Source organism: Dermacentor andersoni, chromosome 8 (genome assembly GCF_023375885.2).
Source record: "Dermacentor andersoni chromosome 8, qqDerAnde1_hic_scaffold, whole genome shotgun sequence".
In the NCBI taxonomy this organism is placed as follows: Eukaryota; Metazoa; Arthropoda; class Arachnida; order Ixodida; family Ixodidae; genus Dermacentor; species Dermacentor andersoni.
The window spans coordinates 30,831,420-30,858,624 of NC_092821.1; the positions used below are offsets into that span (position 1 = coordinate 30,831,420).

General features: G+C 47.1%; 1 protein-coding gene across 1 annotated transcript in view; it reads right to left on the minus strand.

Moving 5' to 3' along the window:
* LOC126526150 (fatty acid synthase-like) overlaps positions 1-26,506 on the minus strand; it is a 178,127-nt gene extending 151,621 nt beyond the window's left edge. The window contains exons 1-3 of the mRNA XM_050174098.2: positions 26,374-26,506; positions 23,146-23,472; positions 8,276-8,476 (exon numbers count right to left, since the gene is read on the minus strand). Coding sequence (XP_050030055.2) covers positions 8,276-8,476; positions 23,146-23,472; positions 26,374-26,506 — 661 coding nt within the window. The remainder of the gene's footprint in view (positions 1-8,275; positions 8,477-23,145; positions 23,473-26,373) is intronic.
* Positions 26,507-27,205: the final 699 nt, after the last annotated feature.

Below are 27,205 nucleotides of genomic sequence, written 5' to 3' on the forward strand. Positions count from 1 at the left end.
ACCTCGGATTGATGACGCCCTTGACTGCCTACACGGTACTCGCGATTTCTCCTCTATTGACCTTCGCTCCGGCTACTGGCAGATTGCCGTGGACGATCTCGACCGCGGGAAGATTGCCTTTGTAACACCCGACGGTCTTTATCAATTCAAAGTGATGCCGTTCGGTCTATGCAACGCTCCTGCCACTTTTGAACGCGTGATGGACTCCCTCCTTCACAGTCTCAAATGGTCCACGTGCCTGTGCTACTTGAACGACGTTATAGTATTCTCCCCAACGTTCACTATGCACCTAGAGCGCCTCTCAGCAGTCCTGGACGTTTTTCATCGAGCCGGTCTGCAACTCAACGCGTCGAAGTGCCAATTCGGCCGTCGTCAGATTATAGTCCTTGGACATCTTGTTGACGCGAAGGGAGTGCAACCGGACCCAGGCAAGATCTATGCTGTTACGCATTTCTCTGTTCCAAAGTGTGTCAAGGATGTGCGCAGATTCATCGGCCTTTGCTCGTACTTCCACCGTTTCGTGAAAAATTTCGCGGCCATAGCACGACCACTCGCCGAGCTTTTGAGAAAAGGCGCTCCTTTCCAGTGGGGCGATGACGAGGCCACTGCATTCTCGCTTCTAATCAACCTTCTCACAACAGCTCCCGTTCTGGCCCATTTCGATCCTTCTGCGCCTACCGAAGTCCCTACTGATGCCAGCGGTCACAGAATTGGCGTAGTACTGGCACAACGCCAGCGCGGCCACGACCGGGTTATCGCTTACGCCAGCAGGCTCCTCCCGCCCGCGGAGCGCAACTATTCCATCACTGACCGTGAGTGTCTGGCCCTAGTTTGGGTGGTTGCGAAGTTCCACTCATACTTATATGGCCGACCCTTTTCCGTTGTCACAGACCATCACGCGCTTTACTGGTTATGCTCACTGAAAGATCCTACAGCAAGACTTGGTCGCTAGGCCTTACGCCTCCAAGAAATTTCTTACTCTGTCACCTACAAATCTGGCCGACTACACAAGGACACTGACTGCCTGTCTCGCCACCCGGTAGACGAGCCTGACGACGCCGACAGTAGTACCGCCAACGGCATTTTCTCTGTGACTGCCTTCGCTAACATCGCTGATGAGCAGTACCGAGACCTGATATTGGCTTCTAGCGCGAAGTGAAACAAAGACACAGAAAGGAGCAGACAGGACTGTCTGCTCCTTTCTGTGTCCCTGTTTCATTTTGCGCTAAAAGCCAAAATCATGTTACCGTACCAACAAGCCCAACTGTCTATCCTTTTCTACCGAGACCTATCGCTGCGAGCACTCATCGAGCGCCTGCGCTCTACACCTACCGACGCATCCGTTCGCCGATATGTCCCCAAGGACGGCATTCTGTACCGAAGGAACTTCCTCCCTGACGGCTGTGGTCTTCTTCTTGTCGTGCCGAAACATCTACGACAGACTGTGCTCTTTGAGATGCATGATGCACCCACTGCAGGACATCTTGGGGTAACCCGCACGTACGACCGCGTCCGCCTCCGCTTCTATTGGCCTGGTCTCGCTCGCTCCGTCCGAAGCTATGTTTCTGCCTGTGATACCTGCCAGCGTCAGAAAACACCTCAGGTGCTACCTGCCGGTCATCTCCAGCCGATCACCGTCCCTGTGGAACCGTTCCTTCGTGTTGGATTAGACCTGCTCGGTCGCTTTCCCACGTCATCCTCTGGGAACAAATGGGTAGCTGTCGCAACTGATTACGCCACCCGATACGCTATCACGCGGGCTCTCCCTACCAGTTGCGCCACTGACGTCGCGGACTTTCTCTTGCGTGAGATTATCTTACTGCATGGCGCCCCGCGACAGCTGCTTACTGACCGTGGTCGTAACTTCCTCTCCAAAGTTATGGCCGACATTGTGCGTTCCTGCTCCACTCAACACAAGCTGACTACCTCATACCCTCCTCAAACCAATGGCCTAACATAGCGGTTAAACCGTACTCTTACCAATACGCTGTCCAAGTAAGTTTCCAAGGACCACCACGACTGGGACATTGCCCTTCTTTACGTCACATTTACGTACAATTCTTCACACTACGACACCGCCGGATTTTCTCCATTTTATCTATTGTACGGTCGCGAACCGACCTTCCCCTAGACAGCGACCTTCCCCTTCTGCTGCGATCTCAACAAGCGAGTATGCACGCGACGCCATCGCCCTCTCCGACCATGCACGCCAGCTTGCCCGTGCTCGACTGACAGACTCCTAAACCACTCAGCAGGGTCAGTACAACGCCCGCCACCGTGACGCACAGTTTTCGCCTGGTGAGCTCGTGCTCCTATGGTCGCCCTCTCGTCACGACGGACTTTCGAAGAAGCTCCGTTCGCGATATGTAGGGCCCTACCGCGTGCTGCGCCAGGTGACGCCTGTGGCATAAGAAATTACTCCTGTGCGTTCAACCTCCTCCTCTACTCTGGCATCTAGTGATGTTGTGCACGTCAGTAGGCTGAAGGCCTACTACACTGCTTCCGAGTCCGGCGTTTAGTCGCTCCGGGACGGCGCTTTTGCCGCCGGGGGTAGCGCTACGGAACACTATTTGCGATGACAAAGAGGCGAGCAGGGTGAAGACGACGACGACGATTAGAGGCTAGCACGGGCTGTTGCCTCTTGGCCAAGTGCGGCGTATTGCCTTGTAAATATACTTGTGTATAGCTTTTCGTCGGCGTCTTCCTACGTAACAATATATTGGAACGGTCCGCGCACCGCTGTTGCTTCGTTAATTCAACCTTCTTGGTTTGAGACTGAGCTAGAGACCAGGAAAGGGATTACGTACTTAATGAGCTCGTCTGTTTGCTCGCGTGAATGAGTTGCGGCCAGGGAAAACGCCAGTTGTTTTACACTTTTCATTTTGTTTCACTATATGATCGTGTGGGGGCTCGCCTCGAATCCTCTGAACCATATAACCGTGATATGGGCTAGATAAGTTGACAAATAAAATCATACTAAACAGTGTCCATCATGCAAGCCTGCAATAACCATTAAACCCATAAGCAAAATTAATGTCATCCATTACCTTGTCTCATTTTTTCCTAATTGTACAGAACTTTTCGTGCAAAATTGGCAGCTGGAAATAAGAGCGTCAAAGATTTGAGAAATTAGGCGATGTACTAAAGGAGAGAGCCGAGCATACAGCCAAACAGGAAGGACAAGCAAATTTAACCGTTGTCTGTGAAAATATATTGTCTTCTAATTTTAAAAGGAAGTAGGGAAAGCGGCGCCCGAAGTAGAGAATGATTCAGTGAGTTTTGAATTACGCTTCTATGGTTCTCAGTCGAGCCGCCTGACGTAGTCACTTCTCTACTGTGGGTATTTTTCTAACCTTTCACGGTGGCGCAGTACGTCCATAACCGCAGCAGATGCTGCGCGGTTGTGCGGGGTTGGTGGCCACGCATCGTTACGCAACTTCCCAAATAACAATACGAGTCGACTTTGGCACTTGATAGAGCCGCAAACTGGGATGCAAAAGAACTGCGACTGTTCCGCAATTTTATTGCTAAGAGGCGCTCTAGGAGCGAACGATGATGACAGCACTCACGAAAACGTTGATCGTTGATAGTCGTGTGCGCAGGCTCCACCTTGTATGCCTCTCTTCTGCACGTTGTATATATCTTGTGAATATATTTTCAAGGATCTTTTGTTTCCGTAACCTTTTGGTGGAGAGTGCAGGTTTTTCTTGTTTCAAGACTGATCTACGCAGCGCATGCTCCTTGGCGGCATCTACAATGCCAGCGCACGGCGGGGACGAGATTGCTTCGAGCAGATCAAAAACCGTGCCTGAACCATCCACCGCCAACCGCCCCATCGTCTTCACACAACCCCGTGGCCCAGGTACCTTTTCGGCTCTGACAACACTGACGTCGAAGATTGGCTTCAACTGTACGAACGGGTGAACTCTAGCAACCACTGCGACCCGACTTTGATGTTAGCGAACGTTATATTTTACCTGGCGGGCACGGCAGAAGTGTGGTTTCTGTACCACGAACAGGAACTTTCGAGCTGGGAGGTATACGGAAAAAGCTCATGGATCTGTTCGGCAAGCCTATCGGACGCCGTCGTGCTGTGCAGAAAGAACTTGCGTGCCGAGCTCAGCCTTGCAACAACTCCTAAGTGACGTACATCCAGGACGTGCTCGCGCTTTGTCGCAAAGTCGATGACACGATTCCGGAAACGGAAAATGTTGTCCATATCCTCAAAGGTATCGCGGACGACGCGTTTACACTTCTGTTAATATTAAAACTAATCCACAGTGCAAGTCGTCATCAATAAATACCGACGCTTTGAAAAAGCGGAAAGTCGCGGGGTAACCCGGACTTCACACGGCTCCCGAACACGGCCACGATGGCTACCTGCTAGGACCTCAATCTGTCACCCGTTCCACCCGTTTCTGCTGCATCCGACAATATTTTGCGCATCATCGGCCGCGTTATTGAAGCTTCCTCCCCAGTTGCCCATCAGGTCTATAACCCCAACGAGTACCGTACGTGCAACCATTTCCTTTATCGAAACCGCTGTGCGTCAAGAACTAGCAAACGCAGTATTACAGACGCCTTGCCCAGTCATCCGACCAGACTACCACCCGTCCGCTGCATCTCAGTACAGACGCCCCACCATTCGTCATCATTATCAGAATTGCGCACAATGGTGGACGTCCAATGACCGGCCCATCTGCTTCTGTTTTGGACGCTTTGGACAGATTTTCCATCATTGTCGCAGTGCTTGTAAGGTAGCCTGCTTAAGCTCATCATGTAATATATAGAGATTTATGAGTCTCTCATTTCGTCTATCTCTTTTTTAATATTTTCTTTCTTCCAAAACATCTCTATATATACGTTGAATAAGTACATATAAGTGTAAGAGGTCTTGTCCTATCAATTGCTTGCCTCGTTTCTTTTCCTCGGTACTCTAAATATCACTTGCTTACTTCTGCTGACCGGTTAATGGTTCTATCCGCTGTAAATCGCTAGCGCTTCTGGATGGTGGACATTTTCATGGGTCTCGCTGGTTGAAGGCCTTCGCCATCTATTACGATGTGCTGAGTTTTCTCCGGATTTTTGCTGCAGCATACATATGCCTCATCTTCTTGCGAATATTTGATCCGGCATATCTTTTCCCTAATGAACCAGCTCGGACGTCGAATGTCAAGGCAAGGCAAATCTGTTATGGTCCAGGTTTTCCTTTCTAATTTATTTCTTGCCATTCTTGTAAATCTCCAAGGCTCTCAGAATCGATGGCCGCGTCACTATCAGGCAATAGTACCCGCTAGATTTTTTGGACTTCCACTACTATTCTTCAGCAAAAATGTGGTCACAGCCTACCACGGTGTTTACTTGAATCTGCTGCAGTGTGGAGATGTGCTTCCGTTCGCCAAAAAAAAAAAAAACATTGGCTTTACCGGCATTGAAGCCTAGCGTTGTCATAACTCGGCAAAGAAAGACGATGAAGCTGCTTCGCCCCAGTTGAGTTGCTGTGCCTACAGTTTTCCTTATTCTCTGGTCGTTCTGCCGCACAAGATTATTCAGGACTTTAGACGACTTGAAAAGATACCTTCTGTGTCAGATACCGACGGGAGTTACGCCACCTGCCGCTTCGAGAGGAGTGAAGCAGCCAGAAAAACCCAAGCTGGTCGAAACGAGACATCCACCATGACCAGCGAAGGGTCGACGCACGGTCTTGATAACCACCTGATTTGTCATCTACCGACTGGTGCGACTTATATGACAAAAACGGACAAACCTGTTCCCGCCATGGTCTTTTGAGGATGTTAGCTGCAGCGTCTCTAGTTACCCGCAAAATGCTGAATTCATTCTGGCGTAAGCAAAATGTCTGGTGCAGGGCCACTTAAGCACAATGTATTGAAGCTATTTGCAACTCTACACAGACCGGTCGGCAAGCAGAGGCAGTCTATATACTTTCTGTTGGCGTGTCGTGGTCTGGTGCGCTGAACCAGTTAGTTTTTTCAACAAATGTACAGAGTGCTGCTGTCATGACCACTATAAGAAAACAAAGGATTTTCTCAGGCCAAGGTGTCGTTACACTCACGGAATCAATTAAACGCTACAAAGATTAAATCGTGTTCTGCCTCGGAAGCAGTTACGTAGGCAGTCTCTGGTTCTGCTTAAAGGGACCCTTATTGGCGTTGAGGAATCCATTTGTAGTTGAACTTGACAATTGCAGTAAGACTTTCGCGAAATAAATCACTTCAATACGTTCAGCAAAAGCGGACTTCTTGGCAGTCAAGCACCGTGTTACCGATACTTGAATAGTTAGCAATGACTTGCCTTGCGAAGGCTACAGCGGAGCATGGCGTGGCGTGTCCACAACGCTCCGCCTAATGAACGTCACCGTGGTGGGCAGTTGAAACATTATTATGCATGTTTGCGTAGATGCCACTATTTCCGATTATGACGCCTACGACACGCAAACTGCCGTTGTCCTCAGTGAGCCGAAGTGCGGTCATCCAGGAGACTTACCGCGGCACCCCGCGGTGGCCCCGCTGCCTACGCTACGTAGGAGACCGCAGCTACATGCAACTGTATTTCCTGTGCTAAACGTTTGCTTTGTGCACGACAGGGCTTGAGTGCCCGCTGGCGACGATATGCTCCGGTCTGGCCGTGCAATATGAGGTACCGACGGACTTGGCGCTATACCAGCTTGACCAACGGATAGCACCTACATAAAACTTCCGCATTTCTAAGCGCTACGAATTGTTGAATATGGCCCGAAGTCTGCAGGGCGTCAAACCAGGAGCGGCAAGGAGTGAGCGCGTGCTGGCGAGCGTACGTGTGGTCTGATTGTATGTATCGCGTGGTTATAGTCTGGTTGAGTGTTGAAAATTAGGTGAATTTACGAGGTCCGACGGCTAAGAAAAGGATAAGCAGGGTGTTTAAAGTGTTGTGGCGACGTAGGCGTCCGCGGCCGAGCGCGAGCAGACAGTAGTAGGCTTCTTCCGGAAGTGCATAATTATTATCAAAATTGGAAACACGCTTGCTTGAGCCTGTTTGTTAAACTGCGTGTACATACACGTTAACAGTAGGAAGACGCGCATTCATCCAAGCACTCTCCTTGAATGATGTTAGCTAATGCGAATTGCACCCGCTTTTGGGGATCTGCCTCTAGAAATAAAGCCTCTAGAAAAGAGTGAGGAGCAGATTCTGTTGAACAGAGAGCGTTTCAGAGTAATGTTAATTTGCGCTTCACTTGCTAGCTCCAGGCACCGCGCACGACCGCAACCTTAGATGAGGTGTTCACAGCAGCGTAAGCTCTCTGCGGACTGAGTTTTTTCACCAAGTCCGCAGGGTGGTTCAGGACTCCTTTAAACGTTTTGGCAGCTGGGCACCCAAAGCGAAATTTATCTGCATCTCATCGTATGTTGGAGTTGAAGGAAATGAGGAAGCTGATGATCTTTCCCATAGAACGCTCTCACGTGCCCCGAAATTGAGAACACCAAGCAATTTGCAGAAAACAGAGGATGCAACGGGCAATTGTTTGCCGGCTCTCCAAACAACTCCACATCAAGGATGTGTTTTCAGGTCGCAACTTAGCTGTATCCCTTTAGAACCACTTCTGCTTCGTCCATAGCTACTTTTCTAAGACTAGACGATCCGCTTTTCCACATTCTGCTTCATGTTGCGAGATCGGGGATGCGAAGCATTTTATCTGGTTGTGCCCGCCGACTCAATGCGCCATCATTTTCGCGTGCCCCGCAACACTCCACATCCAGGATGTGTTTTGAGGACGCAACTTAGCTGTATCGCATTAAAAGCAAATCCGCTTTCGTCGATAGCTAGGTGTTGAAGACTAGAGGATTCGTTTCCCTGCTTTCTGCTTCATATGGCGAGATCGGTGATGCACAACGTTTTATCTGGTTGTGCCCGCTGTTTACTGTGGAATGAAAAGCGTTGCTTCAGAGTCTCCAAAAAGAAATTATTTACACATACAAGGTATACAAATGTATTCGCGGATGGGTCCGCAGTATTGAGGAACAGATTTCCTCAAGTCTTGGTTGCCTGTCTTCGAGATACGAAGTAGAGCAACGTCTCGTAACGCACCTTTGCTGAAAACGTATGAAATGCTCAGGCGGTACATTTGGCGGCTAAGCATACCTGATTAACTTCGCCTTCTGCTACACCAGCACCCCCATCGCCGTAGCTCGAGGAGTGATCGTGTGCTGCACTTACTACATCTGCGGGAAAGCTTCCACTTTAGGGACGTTTTTGATACGGAGGGCTGTGATGGGCTTACCACTTGAATCGAAGGCCCTGCACTTTCCGTCGTCTGACAGTGCGCCCAGCTGCCTGAAGTTCACTGCAACGCTGGGATCGAGGTTGAGGTTCGCTGCTCCAACGATGGCCGCCTCGCAGCGTCCCGAGCGAAGCGCCACGACTGCTTCATTCAGGACCACCATCGCTGACGAGCAGGCAGTATCAATGGTCATGCTCGGGCCTGTGGCACGAAACATTACGTAAGAGGGAAACCGTGTTATTATAAGTCGCTTACGAGCTCTGTCCGTGTATAGGCTGTGCATTTTTTAGCCGTTCTATGAAGATTCTTCTTAACAGTGCATTCAAGATAATACATTTTTGGCGATGCATTATTACCAGATGATATGAGCTTTTGCTTACATCTAGTTATATGGTATTTAGGGGCATAGAATTGTGTTCTGGCAATGATTAAATAAGTTGTCATAAAAAGAAATACATTTGCTGGGTAAACTATTTATTTAGGGCACTCGTTTTGATGCGCAAATATGGGTGGTGAACGATCATTTTATTTAAACCGTTCCTGACATGGTCGGCCAACAAGTGTGCGTTTCCCATTGTAACTGAGGGTGCAGGGGCCAAAGCGGGTAACGACACAAAGAGAAAACTGTGTCTTAGCATACATTTTACCTGAAGCTTTGGTTTCAAATAATCAACACTAAGCTCCTCGCAATTACAATGACCAATAAGGGCGTCGGCAATGCCGCATAGCAAGGCTCCGAAACATACTGAAACAAGCCGTGCTCCACTTTCCTTTTTCCACATGGCATGGTACCCAACAGCGCAGAAATGGTGGCGCTGTTGCATTGTTGCTCTTGCGGCATAAACATAGCAGGAACAATGCAACCACTGCAGACGTTTTCTCGGGCGGACATCAGAGACGCAAACGCGAGAACGAAACCTAGCGTATTTTCAGCAGTACGTGCCCTTGAGCAGCCTGTTTTACCCACCAAAACTTTATTGGAATGTAAAGTCGGATCCATTGCATGAGCGTCTGCTTTGGCGCCTGTTGAGTCTGCTTGGTTTATCGTCGTACTGCCGCTGCATTTGCTTCGTTGTGGAAGCTTTATGCTAGCTGGCTTCTTTTTTTGTAGTAATCATAAGGTTTTATATGTTCTGGGAACGTACGGTGTTCGTCAGTGCTTATTTGACGCAGGTTTTGTTTCCTACGAGCTGCTAGACAAAGAGAAACGCGTTAAACTCGACATAAGTTAAACGGGCGTAACTCCCAATGACAAATATTCAAGCGTGCTTATAATGTATAAAATCGCATGTTCAACGTGCAAGTGCGAAACACTAGAATGTATGAAACGAAATACGGAGGAAAATTCTGCCAGTCATTTTACACCTGGGCAGCGACATATCCGTCCACTTTCGCTCGTTGTATTTAAATTGTACATAAATGGAATTTTACCGTGGGATATCGGGATTGTTGAGTGCGTTTCGTACTTAGATTTGTTTCGTGAAAAGTGCGCACACGTCTGTATTGGTCCATTCGCTTGAGCCAGACAGTTTTCGTTAGCCGACTATGCACCACAAAATGTGGCATCTTACCAGCATAACTTCAAAGTGTATGTATCATGCATCATGTAACAGCACAAAAACAAGGGACAAAAAAGGAACACACAAGACAGGCGCGGAAGGAGGTGTTCCTTCTTTGCTCCTTGTTTTTGTGCGGTTACATGATGCATTCCAATATCGACCACCAACTAGCCCGCCTATCCCTGGTAAATATGTACAGTATGTATCATGTTTACTTAAGGAAGGAACGAAAACTTTATTTGGCCCTGCAAGTAGTGATAATTAATCACTAAGCGGGCGGCTCCCACGTCGGGACCGGAAGGCCAAGCCTCACGGCCACGTCGTGAGCCTACTGGACAGCCCAGAATTGTTCATCCAAGTCCGGGCTGCGAAGTGCAGCCTCACACCTGGACGCACCCTTGATCGCCGAGTCTTCAATTCTTTCGCAAGACCAGAGCATGTGTTCGAGCGTGGCTAAAGCACCACAATCTTGGCAATAAGGCTCTCTATACGTCTCCGGATAAAACATGTTCAGTCTCCGTGGTCAATAATAAGTACCAGTCTGTAGTAAGCGTAATGTAAGTGCCTGAGCCCTGTTTAGTTTAGGATGCGGCAAACTGTAAACCCTGCGATTAAGAAGGTAATACTTCACAATTTCATTGTATGTGGAAGCGGAGTCTCTGTTCTCGGGGAGTACCGCCACGCCGTTGCGCGGGGCAGAGCGGAGGGTAAGATCTCGCGCTGCCTTATGAGCGGACTCACTGAGATTCGGAGCGGCTGCCTCGATCATCCCAAGGCGAGCAGGGAACCAACATAAGTAGTGTTGAGAAATCTCACATGTCTGCATAATTTTAAAAGCAACCTTAGCCACCGAGCCCTTCTCAAAGGCCCTAACAGCCGACTTTGAATCGATATATACAAAAGGCCTGCGCCTGTCAACAAGGGCGAGCGCAATAGCCGCTTGCTCGGCGACCTCTGGCCTCTCTGTCCGAACGGTAGCAGCGTTAACGACACTGCCCTGTTTACTTAGCTCACCAAGGAATGTAGTTGCTGGCTAGAGCCAGCATCGTTCTTATACGTATGCGCTCCACGCAGGATAACAAGGACGGGGAATTTGTTGTAGTATTCTGCCTCTTTTTACCAACATATGTCGAGCGATGACAAAACAAAAAGCCCGAAACTCGGACGTGAGATGGGTGATGGTCATAGCTTTGTTTTTCGAATATATATACATTCGCTAAATAGTTCTGCTGTTTTGACTTATACAGTAGTCCAGAACTTCTTTGTCTCCGCCGCTTGTAAAAAAGCGCGTCAAGCACCTTAATATTTTGTTGGTGTGGTGTATGTCACTATCAACTATGAATCGCCAGCTTCTTCTACATGTTGTGAAGCGTCGACAAGTTAATTCACCCCGACATTTCAAGACAACCATCAGAAAGATTATAATAATTCACTTCGAGATGGGGAATAACCGCGCTTCGTACTGCGATTTGCTGGGCTTTTGGTACGGCAGAGTGATAGTCCCAGAAAGGCGTTGGTTCCCGGCTTTGATTGGCGGACATGGAGGAATGTTTTTTTTTTTTATTTCCGAAACTTTTTTTCTGAGAAACCCACGTGGGTGCCTTTTTAACATCGTGCTACACTCACGTGGGTGACGATTTTTGTTTTCAGAACTGTTTTGCTACGATAATTAAACTATAAGAATACGTCAGGCAATGTCATGTTGTCGGGACATACGAAGTGAAATAAATTTCGAGGAAACATCTTCAACCCTCGCAGAATTGTAACACCAAGCTCACAGCAGGTCATGTCTTCCAGCACTCTGTGTGACCAGATTTGGAATGGAAGCAGAAAATGAGACTTCAAGTTGAACAACTTCTACAAGAACTACAAGAATGCATTTAAGAGCAGCCATTCCTGAATTGTTGAAGGCATTTTACTTCATTAGGAAACACAGTGTGGCTACTACTTTGCCCTAGCCTCTGTCGTGCTGAAGGGACGAGTCGTAAGGCAAGCATTGCAGCAGGAATTGCATTTTTTATATTATTACGATATCATGGAGCGATACTCGAGAGACGCACTGCCACCAGAACGATGATGAAGTTAGTCGGTGCCGTTGGCGCGAGTGAGTGTCGCCCTGGCTGCCTGGCTCCAGTGTAACTAGCCTGTATATAGCCTCTTTCGTCTGTGTCTTTCCACACGTAACATTCTGGTGGAGGATAGCGTTCCCCGTTCTCACCACGGAAGTCTGAAGTGGTCGGCACATCGAGCTTGTCACCATGCCTCCCGGTGACGAGCCCGCCTCTGCAAGGGCTTCGGCTTTTCCGCCTACTGCAATCGTCACGGTTGCCCCACATCGCTACCCAGGTGTGTTCTCTGGCATGGAGGGACAGGATTTTGACGACTGGACCAAGCTCTATGAACACGCCAGTGCTAATAACAGGTGGACCCAATGATTATACTCGCCAATGTCATCTTTTGTCTCGGCGGCACCCCACGCGTGTGGCGTCAAACGTGTGACGACGAGATGACTAGTTGGGACTGTTTCAAAGAACAGCTACGGGAACTGTTCGGCGACCCCATTGGGCTCAAGATTGCCGCGAGAAAGGCTCTTGCGCCTCGTGTTCAGTCATCTACAGAGCCGTACGTTTCCTACATCCTGGGCGTCTTGGCTCTATGCTGCAAAGCTGACGATAATATGTCCAAAGCAGACAAAGTGGCATATGTGCTAAAAGGCATCGCCGACAACGCTTTCAATTTGCTTGTTTTCGGCAACGTCTCGACTATCGACGGCATCATAAAAGAATGCCGTCACATTGAGCAAGCTAAGAGCCGCCTTATCTCACACCACATTACTTGACTACCCAACACTGCTGCTACGTCGACATGTGAGGGTCGACCGCGTCAGACCACCACATGTGACGACGTCACCCGTATTGTTCACCGCCAACTCGAGGCCGCCTGTTCGTCAGCCTTCTCCACGACGCCTCCCGATCCGCCAGCAACCACCCTTGCGATGATTCAGGCCGTCGTCAGTCAGGAATTTGAGAACTTGGGTCTGAACTCCGTGGTGTTCCACGTCTCAACCCAGCGTTCCCCAGTTATCTAGCGGCCCTCCTCGTCCCCGGCAGCACTTTTCTGCCACATCTCGCCGCAACCCGTCCGAATCGTGTGCCCCTAATGACAGGCCGATCTGCTTCCACTGCTGTCGCATCGGCCACGTCGCTCGTCACTGCCGCAACCGATGGCCACCACCTCCTCGCACATACGCCGCTGCTTATTCCCGCACCTTTGGACTTTCTGTTCCCTGTACCACCCGCCATGAACCCACTGCCGCTGATGATCCTGCTCCTAACCTTCGCTACAGCCGCTCACCCTTACCTCGACGCCATCAGTCCCGTTCACGTCAACCCTGACGCTTCTCTTCGCCGCCTATCGCCTCCCGGATCCAGCCGGAAAACTAGCCACTACAGCTTCTGGAAGTGAAGCTGCGCTGTCGAACCTGCCCTCAAATCCTCTGCTCACGTTACCTACGAACCGAAACCTTCTTGACATTGGCGTTAACGGCTATACGGTCACGGCACTCATCAATACCGGAGCACATCTTTCTATTATGAGTACTGCCTTCCGACGAGGACTGGACCAGCTCCTCACCCCAGCGTCGGCACGCGTCGTCCGCGTTGCGGATGGTGGTACTGTGCCTATCCTTGGCATGTGCACGGCACGTGTCAGCATCGCCGGCTGCCACACTCCTCTTCACCGTAATTGCTCATTGCCCCCACGACCTCATTCTCGGCCTCGATTTTCTCACCGCGCATTCAGGTCTTATTTACTGCTCTTCCAGTACCCTTCGCCTTGAGTTGCCGATGCTCGCAAAACCTTCTGACGCTCCGCTTACGCCCCACCCGCTTTCTTTGCCTGCCGCCAAAGACAATAGCCTATATTGAACTGTTGTCTCTCCCGCCAGTTCCTGATGGTGAGTACATCGTCACTCCTCTGCCCGACATTCCAATACAGTATGACGTTACCGTGCATCACAGTATATTTACTATTACTGCGAACCGCACTTGCATGCCTGTCTGTAACTTTGGATAAGCAAAGCAAATCCTACTGCAAGGTATTTGCCTTGCCACCATTGATTGTCTCGGCGACCAATACGTGGCAGCGTTATCGACCGATGGTTCTCGCGAGCTTATATGCCCCTCGCCCCAGCCTCGGGTGCCGATACCAAAATAAAAAAAATGGTTGCGATGGACCTGTCCTCTGCGCAGGCTGAATACCTTTGCAAAGAATTATCGTCCTACCGAGATATTTTCAACTTCGACGATCGCTCTTTAGGCCAGACGCTCGCTGTCAAGCACCGGATTCTTACTGGCGATGCTACGCCTATTCACTCACGACCATATCAAGTTTCTGCGTCGGAACGCCGAGTAATTGAAAATGAAGTGAACAAAATGCTAGATAAAAACATCACTGAGCCTTCTTCGAGTGCCTGGGCGTCACATGTAATGTTGGTTAAGAAGAAGGACGGCACGTGACGCTTCTGTGTAGACTACCGTCATCTGAACAACGTTACTAAGAAGCACGTCTACCCGCTTCCAAGTATAGACGACGCCCTTGGCTGCCTGCGTGGTTCCAGCTATTTCTCGTCTATTGAGCTTCGTTCGCGATACTGGCACGTTGCTGTTGACGATATGGACAGAGAAGAAAGCGTGTTTATCATACCTGATCTCCTTTACGAATTTAAAGTAATGCCGTTTGGATTATGCAACGCCCCTGCGACTTTAAGCGTATGATTCTCGTAGTTTCGTCGTTTCGTTACAGATTTTGCGACAGTTGCTAAGCCCCTCACTAATTTTTTGAAGAAAGGCGTACAATTCTCGTGGGGTACAGCAGAAGCCACTGCCTTCTTTCGTCTCGTTACTCTTCTAACCTCACCACCCATTCTTGCCCACTCCGACCCTGATGCCCCTTCAGAATTGCGTACAGGTGCCAGGAGCCGCCTCGTAGCACCATCGGAGCGCAACCATAATATTACAGGACGAGAATGCCTTGCTGTTGTCTGGGCAGTTGCGAAGTTCCGTCCTTACTTTACGTTCGCCCTTTTTCCGTAGTCTCTGACCATATGCTGTCCGCTGGCTCTCATCGCTAAAAGATCCTACAGGCCAGCTTGGCCGATGGGCTTTGGGGCTACAAGAATTTTCATATTCCGTGGTGTAGAAGTCGGGCCGCCTGCACCAAGACGCTGAGTGCTTGTCGCGTTACCCTGTTGACGACCCTGACTACTTCAACATCGCCAGTGCTTCTTGCCTATTGTCTGTATCACAGCTGCTTCATTTCACCGATGAGCAAGACCATTACGCCTACATCAGAGCACTCATCGACCGTTTTGAACACTCTCCGGGCGATGCTGCTCTACGCCTCTTCCTCCTCCACGACGGTACTCTGTACCGTCATAACCTTCATCCTGACAGCTCTGAGTTCCTACTTGTAATACCTACACATATCCGCTCCACCGTTCTAGAAGAGCTTCAGAACGCACCAACGGCAGAAAATCTCGGCGTATCTCTAACCTATGACCCTGTACGTCGCCGTTTTTTCTGGCCGGGCCTTGCCCATTCCATTCGACGTTACGTCAGCGCTTGTGAACTTCGCCAACGACGCAAGAAGCTTTCCCAGCTCCCCGCTCGTTACCTGCAGCCGCTCGACATCCCTCCCTAGCCCTTCCATCGCGTCGGCTTAGACTTTCTCCACCCATTTGCGGAACCTACATCAGGAAACAAGTGGGCTGCAGTCGCGGCGGACTACGCGACCCGCTACGCCGTAACCCGTGCTCTTCCGACCAGTTTCGGAACTGATGTTGCGGACTTCCTCCTACATGATATCATTTTGATGCATAGTGCTCGGCGTCAATTGCTAACAGTGGTTAAGTTTCTAGCATGAAAGACCTGGGGGGTGTCAATGCCATCCATGCTGCAACTGTATAGGGTCTTCTTTGGATTCCTGCGGTACACGCTACCGGTCATCTCCAACACTTGCAGAACTAACTTGAATACAATCCAAAGCGTACAAGCCCTAGTCCTCAAGACATGCATTCGTTTACCTCGGAGTGCGTTAACGAGTTAAGGTATTGTAGGCGCTCAAGATTACACTCTTAAAACACGCATTACCATTAAAACAATGCATGTGCACATAAGACACGTCGCCCAGACGCCTACACACCTCCTCGCAAGTCTCCCTGTACAAAGGCCTCGCACGACATTCAGTGCAGCTGTCTTCGTTCACCGTGCCTCTCTCAGGGCAAGTTACGCACCTGCGGCAAAACCTTTGATTCATCCAGGGTGTGGGAGCCGTACTCAAGTAAACCTTACAATCCCAGGGCTTCTCAAAAAGTTGGACTTGCCAGCATCAGCACTCAATCAAGTTACTTTAGTCCTCTTGCACAAGAAACAGAGCGGCTGCACACACTTCTATATTGATGGCTCAACGACAACAACCAATTCCAGAGCCGTTGTGGTTATAGCAACAATGGGAATAACCCAGCGGTTCAGGACTTCCCATATCCGTACATCTACAGGTGCAGAGCTCGCGGTTCTGCGCGGCGCGTTTCATGTGATCATCGAAAATCATCGAAAATGGGCAGTCTTGTGCGATTCAAGGCCAGCCTTGCAATGTGTCTAGTCGTTTTTCCGACATGGAACCGACGATCAGCTCACGTCTTACATTGTGGAAGTTGTCCACCGCTTTAGAGAAAAAGGCCATGATATCTTATTTCAATGGATTCCAGGTCATTGCAGTATCACTAGCAATGACAACGCTGATAAGGCAGCTCGGACGGCAAAAAAAGAAGACAGCTGCGTCCCCATTCCTTTCTCAAGGACCAACGCTGGGAGAAAACTTTTCATTCTAGCACAACACTCTCCTTAGCAGAGTGGAATACCGCACATACAAGGCGCACCAGACTGCACAGTAGTTCTTGTAATTCTTCATTGCAACTCAGACCTACGGCCTGACTGCACCAACGCGACGCGTACGTCTCTTCTGCGTCGGTTGTGGCTGGGAGTTGATTTCACGAAAGCTTACTCAGCACTAACTGGAATGGCTGATTGTCCTGCATGTGATGCTTGCGGCTAGAACATTGACCACTTATTGTGCCACTGTCCTGAATTTCATGTAAAAAGACAATCTTTGTCTAACACATTGAGGAAACTAGATGATCGTCCTCTGAGTCAGCAGGCAGTACTAGAGCACTATCGCCACCGATCATCTGCTCAGAAGGCAGTGAAGGCAGTTTTGTGCTTCCTGAGAACGCCTGGTTTGCACGAGCGTCTTTGACTCAATGACTGTCTCTGCACGTCTCTATACCCTCTCTATCTCTCCATTCTCTCTCTTCTCCTTCTCCCTTCCCCTTGCGTAGGATAACCAACCAGACTCTTGACATCCCCGCCTTCCCTATATCCATTTCTCTTTTTTATCCATTGACTTTTTGCTATCTATATTTCATTCTTATGTTTATTCATTTACTTTTCTAGAAAATTTTTCCGTGGCTTCATACAGTCTTTTTTGTCCCCTAACTGGTAGTTCATCGTAGATGGCAGATTTTATTAGTTGCCAGCTTAGTTTTCTCTTTTTTCTCTTTGCAATGCGGTGATTAAGGTATTGATATGAGAATATTTCGAATTGTGCGCCAATTCTTCGTAATGATTTTCGTGTAGTATTTACGAGTGTCTTCCTCTCTGAAATTTTTACAGTATTTAGTTTGATGTTGCATGCTATTGCGTTGTACGAATAATGCTTTTGTTAAGTGATCCTTTTAATGCGAATAGCACTCTTCGTCTACTACACGCGTTTGGAGGCTATCTATATATCTAGTCTCTTAGGCCACCTCAGCGGCCCAAGTTCTGCGTTAGCTTGGGCCACAAGATCTCTGCTCGTTGTCGTGACGCCGTGACGGTCGTTCTATCTTTGCCGTCCCAGCTTTTTCATATGACTCTCGCTTTGATGTCGTCGTCACGTCGTCACGTCTTCTTTGCCGAGCTAGTGGGCCTAGTTGTCTAATAGTGCGGCGTACTAGGCATGTGCTCCTGCTTGTGGTGCCGTCGTGGACGGTGCGTCGTCGTCATTCCAGCTTTCAATAGGTGAAGCGCCAATAGTGACGACACACAAGAAGAAATACAGACAGGACAAGGCGTCATTCCAGCTTTGTCAATCGCTGGACAGACACAATACAAGACAGGACAAGGCGTCATTCCAGCTTTGTCAATCGCTCTCGTCAAGCCATCGTCGTCACCCCATCGTCGTCATGCCATTGTCATCATACAGGCTTCGTGATACAGTCGCCGTTGCGTCATTGCCCTTCTACACTCGTTGTCATCCGATTTCCTCGATACCGTTGTCTTGCTGTCATCGTCATTTTGTCGTTTTCATAGATTCGCCGTCATGCCTTCTTTATTGTGCTGCCGTCGTGGTCGCTCCATCGCCGTTATTTTAACTTCGTCATGCCTTTATCGACCTGCTGTCATCGTCGTGCCATTGGCTTCATCCCGCTTTCGTTTTACCATCGTCATCACCTGAGTAGCTTCATCCCGTTGTCATCATGGCGCCGTTGTCATACCGACTTTGTCTTTCCATAGACGTGAGTCCTTCTGCGTCATTCTATGGTAATTATTTCTTCGTCATTCAATCGAGAATATGTCGCAGTGGCTAGGCCATTGTCTCCAGAGAGCAGCTATAGTGTATCCGTTGTCATGCCATCGTTATTATGCCGTCTTGGCCGCGCAATTGTCGTCACTGCAGCTTCGTTATCAGACTCTCGTCGTCACGCCATTATTTTCACGCAGACACTCGGTGTCATGCCATTGTCCTCATACCGTTGCCGCGCCATCATCGTTGTTCCGCCGTGACCATGCAGTCGTCGTCATGCATTCTTTGTCATAGAATCGTAATCATGCTGTCGTTGTCGTTCTATCGTCATCATTCTAACTTCAGCATCCGACTTTCGTCATACAGTCGTCGTCACACCCTCGTCGTCACGCAGCCAGTGTCATGTCATTGACATGTCGTCGTCACGCTGTCGTTTTACTTTCGCGATCACTTCGGCAGCATCATCCCATTGTAATATTACATCGTCATCATGCTGCGTTCGTCAGTCTAGCGACGTCATTCCTTCCTCGTCATTCCATCACAATTAGGCTGTCATGATTTTATAGTAATCATGCCGTCCTTGTGATGTCATTGTTGTCATTGCGTCATTGACAGCAACTATCATGCATCCGTTATCATGCAGTCGTTGCCATGCCGTTCGGTCGTGCTATCGTTGCATTCCAACTTCTCCATTCGGTTGTCTTCATATCGTGATAATTATGCCATTTTGACCATACATTCGTCTTTATCCGATCGTCATCATAGTAACGCTGTCGTCCTGATGCCATCGTCATCACCTAAGAATAATCTCATTGTCGTAATGTTCTTGTCATACTGCATTTGTCTTTCCATCGCCATCATTGCTTTTTCGTCATTTCGTCGCCGTCAGTGCTAAGTCGTCGTATAGTTCTCCTCATCCCGCCATACTTCAGGGCAACCTTGGTAATCGAGTACCATAACAACATAGTTGGACGCCGGATTTTGTCACGCGTAGCAGAATAAACTGAAGTCTTAGATTTACAACTATAGATGTCCATTTTTTATTGCTTCCAAATACCCTCAAAAGAAAATGCATTGTAGAGCGGAGTGCTTTCGAAGGAACGGCAAGTTATACAACGTTATACAAAAGAAATGGTTATGCAGAAAACATTAGGGCCGAATGCAACAAAAAATAACAATAAAACAAGAACCTCATGGCAAAGAAAATCGCTCGGTATATAGCACAGTTAGTTACAATGAAAAGATGAAAATAAGAATGGTCAGAACAAAGCATGACTCATGATGGAAACAAAATTGGCGGGAAAGTGTTTCCAGTCCCGTGAAGTGTTCGGTTGTTTCTGCGAGAGGATGCACACCCAAGTTTTCTAATGTGGTAAACCCGCGACGAAAGGTACGCAGGTGCAGGGATGAGCTTTGCGTGTATATTATAATGACGTAGGACTTGATAAAATAAGCATTAGCGAAAAGCTTTTCTTCGTAGGAATAAACGAGACAAAGATAACCTGATGTTGTTGTTACGGTGGATGTACGAAAATAATTGACTACTATGAAACGAGTGGCATGTTTATAATAAGGTTATTCTAAGGTCTATTTAAATTGGGGGCGCACAAGGGTTTCATAACGAAGTTATTTAAGTTCTGTTGGACACTTACTGAAATTTCGACTTGAGTATTCGAGAATTTGATTGACTTACAAATTATGACAGTCACGTGAGTTTTCCATGCTAGATCAGAATTTATATAGGTTTCCAAATATCGATAGGGCAAAACTTGTTCATGAGCAGTACTTTTAGGTTATTAAATGGGTTCCGTTCGTTTCTGCGTGAAACACACAATAATTTTTATTTGTTATTGTTTAATTCTATAAGCCACTTGTCGGACCAACCCCGCCATTATAGAATCTAAGTCTCATTGTAATATATGCTCATCGTGCTCACTGCAAATTTCTGTATATGGAACACAATCATCGTCGTAAACGTGGATATTTGAAGGAACTCAGCTTGGCAAATAATAGTGTAAATTAAGAATGTAATGGGCCTAAAACTGAGACTTTATGTACGCCAGTTCAGTTAAGCACCGAGTTAAATAAATTTGACTTCTTCAATATGGCGTGTGACTACATTGCTCGAATCATATTCGCATTGCCGTCGACATTAATCCTGAGAATAATACTGACGCAATTTTTTGCCTTCTTGAATAACGCTTGTATCCCATGGACGTAACTGTATTCTCTCTTCCCCAATACCTTCCTCATGGCTTGTAACGTGCTCATAAATAAAGTTATTAGAATATAAAATACAATAAACATAACGTAACCTCATAAGTGACAAATGGACTAATGTTTTTGTGTGTGATATAGCTAAAACTTTCATCACTTCCATTTTTACCAATCCTAATGCTGCTTGTGTGGAAACTGCATTTAATAATAAGCGCGTAAAAAATTCTGAAGGTTATAATTGCAGGCTTGATGCACACTTTCTCGGTCCATTCAACCTAGAGACAGTGGACGCAGTAGGTACTGGCCCGCAAACTAATGAACAAGAACAATTCCTTAAAAGACATATTGTAAAGATTGTTGTTCCTTAGAAGAACCATTCTTTGTGCGTTTGTACATTTCAGTGATACTTCACCTTGGATAATTACCTTTGGGCTGGTACACTTAGTCCTACGACTTAGGTTGGTCCCTTTGCTGACAAAGCTAACACTGGATACGTTAGCAAGCATCACATTATCCTTTTTGTAGTGTGTTATAATAATTTCGAATGCCTTCCCTTGTGAGCTGATGCGATGTCAGTTGACTACACAGTGGTTCCTGTCACTAAGCAGAGCTCAAAATTTTAGAATCAAATGGCAAAGTGACCCTCATAACAGTTGGTAACCGAGCACGACGAAGCGTTACTGCGGCAATTGGGGCAAAAATATATAAATAAATAAATTCTGGTGCATACAAGCGAAAAAACGTGGTATAATTAAAAGCCACGCCACAGAAGGCAACTTTCATTCCTCTTTATCTAGTTTTAACCACTTGTCCTCTAACATGCACCTGAAGTTCGCTGGCGAGAGATTACAGCATGTTTCTGTGGGCAGATGATGCTACGTATTGCTTAACGCCCCGTCACGGCAAAAAAAAAAAAAAAAAGCATGCAGAGACGAAAGCAAGCGCCAACACCAACAGGCGAATTGTTCGATGCTTTCAATCCATTTCACAAAAAAATTGGCTGTTTCGCCCGAAGCACCAAGACTGACTGGGAGAGCAAGATTTCCCGTTGCGCTCGAACATACAAATTGCACGTGGGTCCGACTAACTCGGTCGCGATATGGGCGGACGCGCCAAACTGGCTGTCACGGATAAAATCTTGTCCTTGTGTGCTCTTTCTCTCTGTGATCGTTTCTGTGCGCAGTAATGAAACTGTTTGCTCATATGCACCAATTCACCCAACAAGTTCTTCTAAGCTGCATAAAAGCTTTACCACGCCGTGTGAGGCCTGTAATGACATTGGATAGGCGCGACTACACTTCTTGTAAGGAGCCGCATCAGTAAAGATTACATCACTTGCAGGTTTGAGCTCTGAGATGGTTTAGCGATTTCAGTATTTAATAGCGCGAGAAGATTGAGGATAAAAAGCGTGTGCTGTAAGGATTATGTTTCATGGCATTATTTTGTGGGCTACGCTTTCTAAAAAGTGAGGATTAATTTGGTTAAAAATGTAAGACCCGGTACAAGCAACTTGAGTGATAGAGTAATGTTTATCTCGCTTATGTACAACAGGGCATAGATCATAGCATGACATATAGCGTAAATACACCTAAATATATGCGGAGCGCCACGGCCACGCCGACGGCGAAAATTCACTTCATGTGTCCGTACACCATCTATTGCAAGATAAGGTAAACATACAGATAACCTGTATTTGTGAAATCTTGAGCGTTTTCTGCACATGACGAGCTTTTGCAGATATAAACCGCTTATACATGGCAACCTGACTGTAGTGGAGTATCTCTAAGAACGAACATCACATTGGAGAATAAATAATCGCCAGCATGCACTTGGTAATTTGTAGACCAACAGCCTTCATTTACCAATCAGTAAGGAGCGCCAAAGCAGCGCAAAATTATTTTTTTCTGACCTTATCGAAGACGCAGTAACAATGCCGGAGCATATGAAGGCCGCCCAAACGCATGAAAAGCCCTCGGTTGCGAACGGCTCCGTGTGGAGGAGCCGGAGAGCCCACCACTGAACTTTAGCTGTTTCTGCGTGAATAGGACGGTTGGAGCAAAACCTGCCAGCCAGAAGGGCATCATTGGGTGAGCTGAGGCGGTTGTGAGCGGATACCGTGTGTAGTACCCCAACCTCCTCTCTCTTTGTGCCCCTTCACTTCAAAAGGAAAACTAGTTTCAACCTCCACCATCACCACGTTATAACGTGCACAATCTCGTAGGCCATGATACTAGGATGCACACTACGTGTATGGCATTATACAAGCTACCACAGCCCCAACCCTTCGTGAACACATTAGTGCCAGGATTACAAGGACTTGTTGGTTTTCATGAACAATCAATTGCCGTTCTGCCGGAACATTATTCGTTTGCTTCGGCACTTTTAACGTTCTGATTATTAGAAATGGCTACTGTTTAGGAGAGATCCGTTGTTGCCCAACAACAATTATTCAAGGTCACCTCTAAAACATACCTTGCACGTCGAGTGAGTAAGAGATTCTGTTGGAGAACATGGCTCTCGAGCATCCGAGAAACAAGTAGCTGTCCACCTTCTTCGGGTCCTTTCGGAACGCGTCGTAAGATTCCGAGCTTGAATTGCCAATGAAGACGCCTATGTTCCGCTTGCGCAAGGTATCGGGGTCGTAGCCTGCATCCACAATGGCCTCGTACGATGTCTCCAGCAACATTCGCAGCTGTGGGTCCATCACTTGCGCCTGCTTGGGGTGTGTGCTGAAGAACTGCGCGTCAAAGCGGGACAAATCCCGGATCTTTCCATGGCGCTTTGGCAAATCCATGTGACCTGTGAAAACGGGGGAATATTGTGTCTTACGTTGCCAGCAGTGGTTGCCAGAAATATCACTGTACCTTCTTACAGTGCACGCGTTCCTCTGAATTTCGGCTAACATCTCACATTTCTTGCATTCTGACCTCTCATTTAAAAGAAAGTACGAAACGCTAACATGACTTCTTAATCCTGGCGAATGAAGAGCAACAGGCTAACTGAGGTTGAGATGTCATTTGGCGTATTTCATCTAGAAGGACATAGTGCATTTTAAGACATGGAAATTGTGACCAACTGATGTCACATATCAGAAAATTTGACCTTGAGTTTCTAAACGAGGACATCATATAATATTTCAGTGGCTTCTGAGAGATTGTGGGATTGTTAGTAACCTTCTCGCAGAAGACGTTGCACTACGTGCCCAATCTAGCGGTCTGACACTCCTTATACATTTATCAAGAGTATACATTTATCAAGAGTATCAAGAGTTTCCCTATCTCGCGCATACCATCACTTTCAGTCAGTGGAATACTCCGGAGGACACCGATGATACGTCCTCGAGCCTTCATTAACCTGCAGTTATCAACAATGTTTCCACGACATGACGCAGCACTTATGAAAGGGGCGGCGCTTCCGGATTTGTTGCGGGCAATGTGGGGCACGCGCACCGAGGAACCAAAAGCCTCATAATATTGCATGGTCCCGTGACTCTATTTAAATGGACTATTACTACGTATACAATACAGATTTGCGATTTTGAAGCTCCTACGTAAGCTTATCAGTTATAAATCGAAGAAATAAAGTATTATTAAAGCGAAGCATTCTTTGTAATCTGCCTTCAACTTTTTCTCTGATGCTGTCGTTCTGCTCCTGCTGTCTGGCACACCACGTCGGGGATCGTTGAGCACGTGTATAACTTGCATGGCCAGGGCACGGGAGAAAGATTGTGAAGCCTCTCCGATGAGAGCTCCTTCGGCGTCGCCACGATTCCCTCTGGAGTTTTCTGACCGGTGGCGCAATTCCCCCTTGGACTGGAGTGATTAGGCGTGAGCCCCCAGCGAAAGCATTACAGAAGCTGCAGCGCTTATCTTTGTCCTCGCGCGCAATGGTCCAGAGAAAAAAATAGAAATAATGGTGGGGAATAAATCAGAAGAGTCGATAGAGAATAGATCAAGGAAATGCCCTAACAAAACAGGGGAGTAAGAATATAGGCACTCTTTCCTCGTTTAAAAATAAACATAGGGCACATTGGTCGACGCTGACAAGCAACACAGGGCGTGAAGACCAAAGCTGCATTAAAGCGACGCAGCGCCAAGACGACAATCCGCAAGCAAAGGAACACTTCAGCCATGATGCGATGTGCCGTGTGAGGCAATGGCAGTGGTAACCTTTTCGCAGGCTACCAGCAATGGCGCGCAAGAACGCCTCAAGAAAAGACCTATCAATGTGCATTCGGTTCGCTATAAGTAGACAAACATAACAGGTGCACGCAAGGTAAAAATTATCATCACCTCACAATGTAGTGTACTATTTTTAAAAATAAATTGTTACCTAATGTATATATGCTCATGATTTGTTATTCCTATAAACAGTACCGAGTTTTATTTGATACCGTAGTGTTAGTTCTGGATTTCAAAGTGATAAATAAATTTTTTGGAGTGAACTAGAAAATTTAGAAGGACCTTGCGTGACGTAGATAAGAAATTTCTATATAATGCTTCGCATCATCAACTTACTTAATTCTTATTTGTTAGTTTATGTTGCATGTTCGAAAACGGGACCTGAGGGAGGTGAGCACTTATGGTATCTGCACCTACTAGGCGTCCCATCAGTGCAGACATAGTCCTCCTTGAACATGCAGATAAATCCACTATTTTGGTTAGTGTTATTCAGAGAACTTCTATCACGTAATGCGGAACAAACTTCAGCGGTGCACAAGTATAGCTAATTCCAGCGTTTGAGGTTGAAACTGCCGAAAATAGGGCGGTGCAGACGACGATTACCATGCTGCGTGCCTCTCAGCGACTTGCTCCATTTCCCAACGTTTAACAATTACCATAAAATGAGTATAGAGCTGAGCAAGACGTTGTTGTTCATTAATTCTTTCGTCATTAACGCAAACTACTTACGTCTATTACCGCTAGTAATGCACCGCGAAAAAAATCTGCAACACAAGTACGACTTTATTTTACGAACTTCAGTTAAGAGAAATTGCTGCCACGTTAAACAACTTAAGTATCTCCAAGATGTCAGATGAGACTCTTTGCTAAAGCTCTTTCAGTTTAATGGATTCAGAGTGAGGCAACTTTCATTCCTGCTAAATTTCTGCAACACGGCATTGGCTGAACTGGGTCGTCCGGTCCAATTTTTGAGACTATTTGGCAGTATTGCCACTCACGGGTTCAAGAAAGCCTCTACACATGGACTCCATGTAATATTAAATAACATATTGTAGGGCCCCACTAGGGAAATAAAATCTAGTTTTTCCACACGAGTGTGTTAGTGTTGAATATATTTCTTAAACGCCTTGAAATTAGTTTGTGAACAAGACCTTGACGTTTGATTTGTCTGTTCTCTGAAAGCTTTTGTTTCTGACCAAAAAGAAAACCTGCTGTACGGACGCTGCACTGAAGTGTAGCTTAAGACGAAATTATTTTTTACCGGGAAAGTTGTTTTATTATTTGCGTCATAGCATATCACACACCTCCCAACAGTAGTAAATTGTGTGCTGACACACGCACTAAAGTCTTCGCGACTTTATCGCTTATGTAATACGTTGCCCCAGGCAGCTGGCGCAAATGAGATATTTACAGGAAAAAATGTTTTGGAGAAAATAATTTGTGTAAGTTGCAAAGACATCGTTTATGCTGAAACATATCATGCGGGGGGCTACGCTTATCTAATATTTGCGAAACCCACCAGGAGGCCAGCGCAAGTCATCCTCGGTGATCATGTCGACACCAGCGTACAACTTTTCTTTGAACTCTACCAGATGATCCGCTTGTGGGAAGTAGGCAGAGAAACCAGTGATAACGATGTCATCGTCGGCCATAGTTGTCTGTCGATAACCCTAAATCAAGAACACAGAAAACAGAGGTGTTATATACCGTGTGCCCCACGGATCTTGTGCCATAAGTTAAACACATGGAATCTGCACGTAGCCGGACAGAACCATGCTAATGTCTCTTGGCGTCGCTTGAACCAAGCCAAAGCATTTTTTTTATTTCACCTAATTATATAATTAGTTACAATTTTTATTCACTATAAATTCCTATACCCAGAGCAAAAATGCCAATGAGGAAATTATGAGAGAGAAGTGTTGCGTGACTAGTCGCAAGGTTGTTTTGCATGTTTCGTGGGCTTATTTCAGGCTTCAAATTCGGTGGCCGTTGGTGGGCACCTTGCGTCAAATTGGCCCCTTTGAACCCTTTCTGGCGACAGAAAGCTCGGGTTGGCTCCCGGGCTACTTTCTGCATAGGTTTTATTACATTTCGGTGCATAAGCTAGCAACGTTTTATGATTGCTTTTAACCCAGACAACGAACATACTTAGCTGTTTCGTTACCATTACATATGCTCTCACTTTTGGGGATTTTATGTATTAACATTTTATTTCAATACGTCTTAGTGGCAACGTATACTGCGATACATAAAATTATGACATGATCATTGGTCTTTTGAATAGATGCATATCAGTAATAATTGCTCAGATAACACTTGAGCATTTCTATGTGAAACTTCAAAGAAGTGCT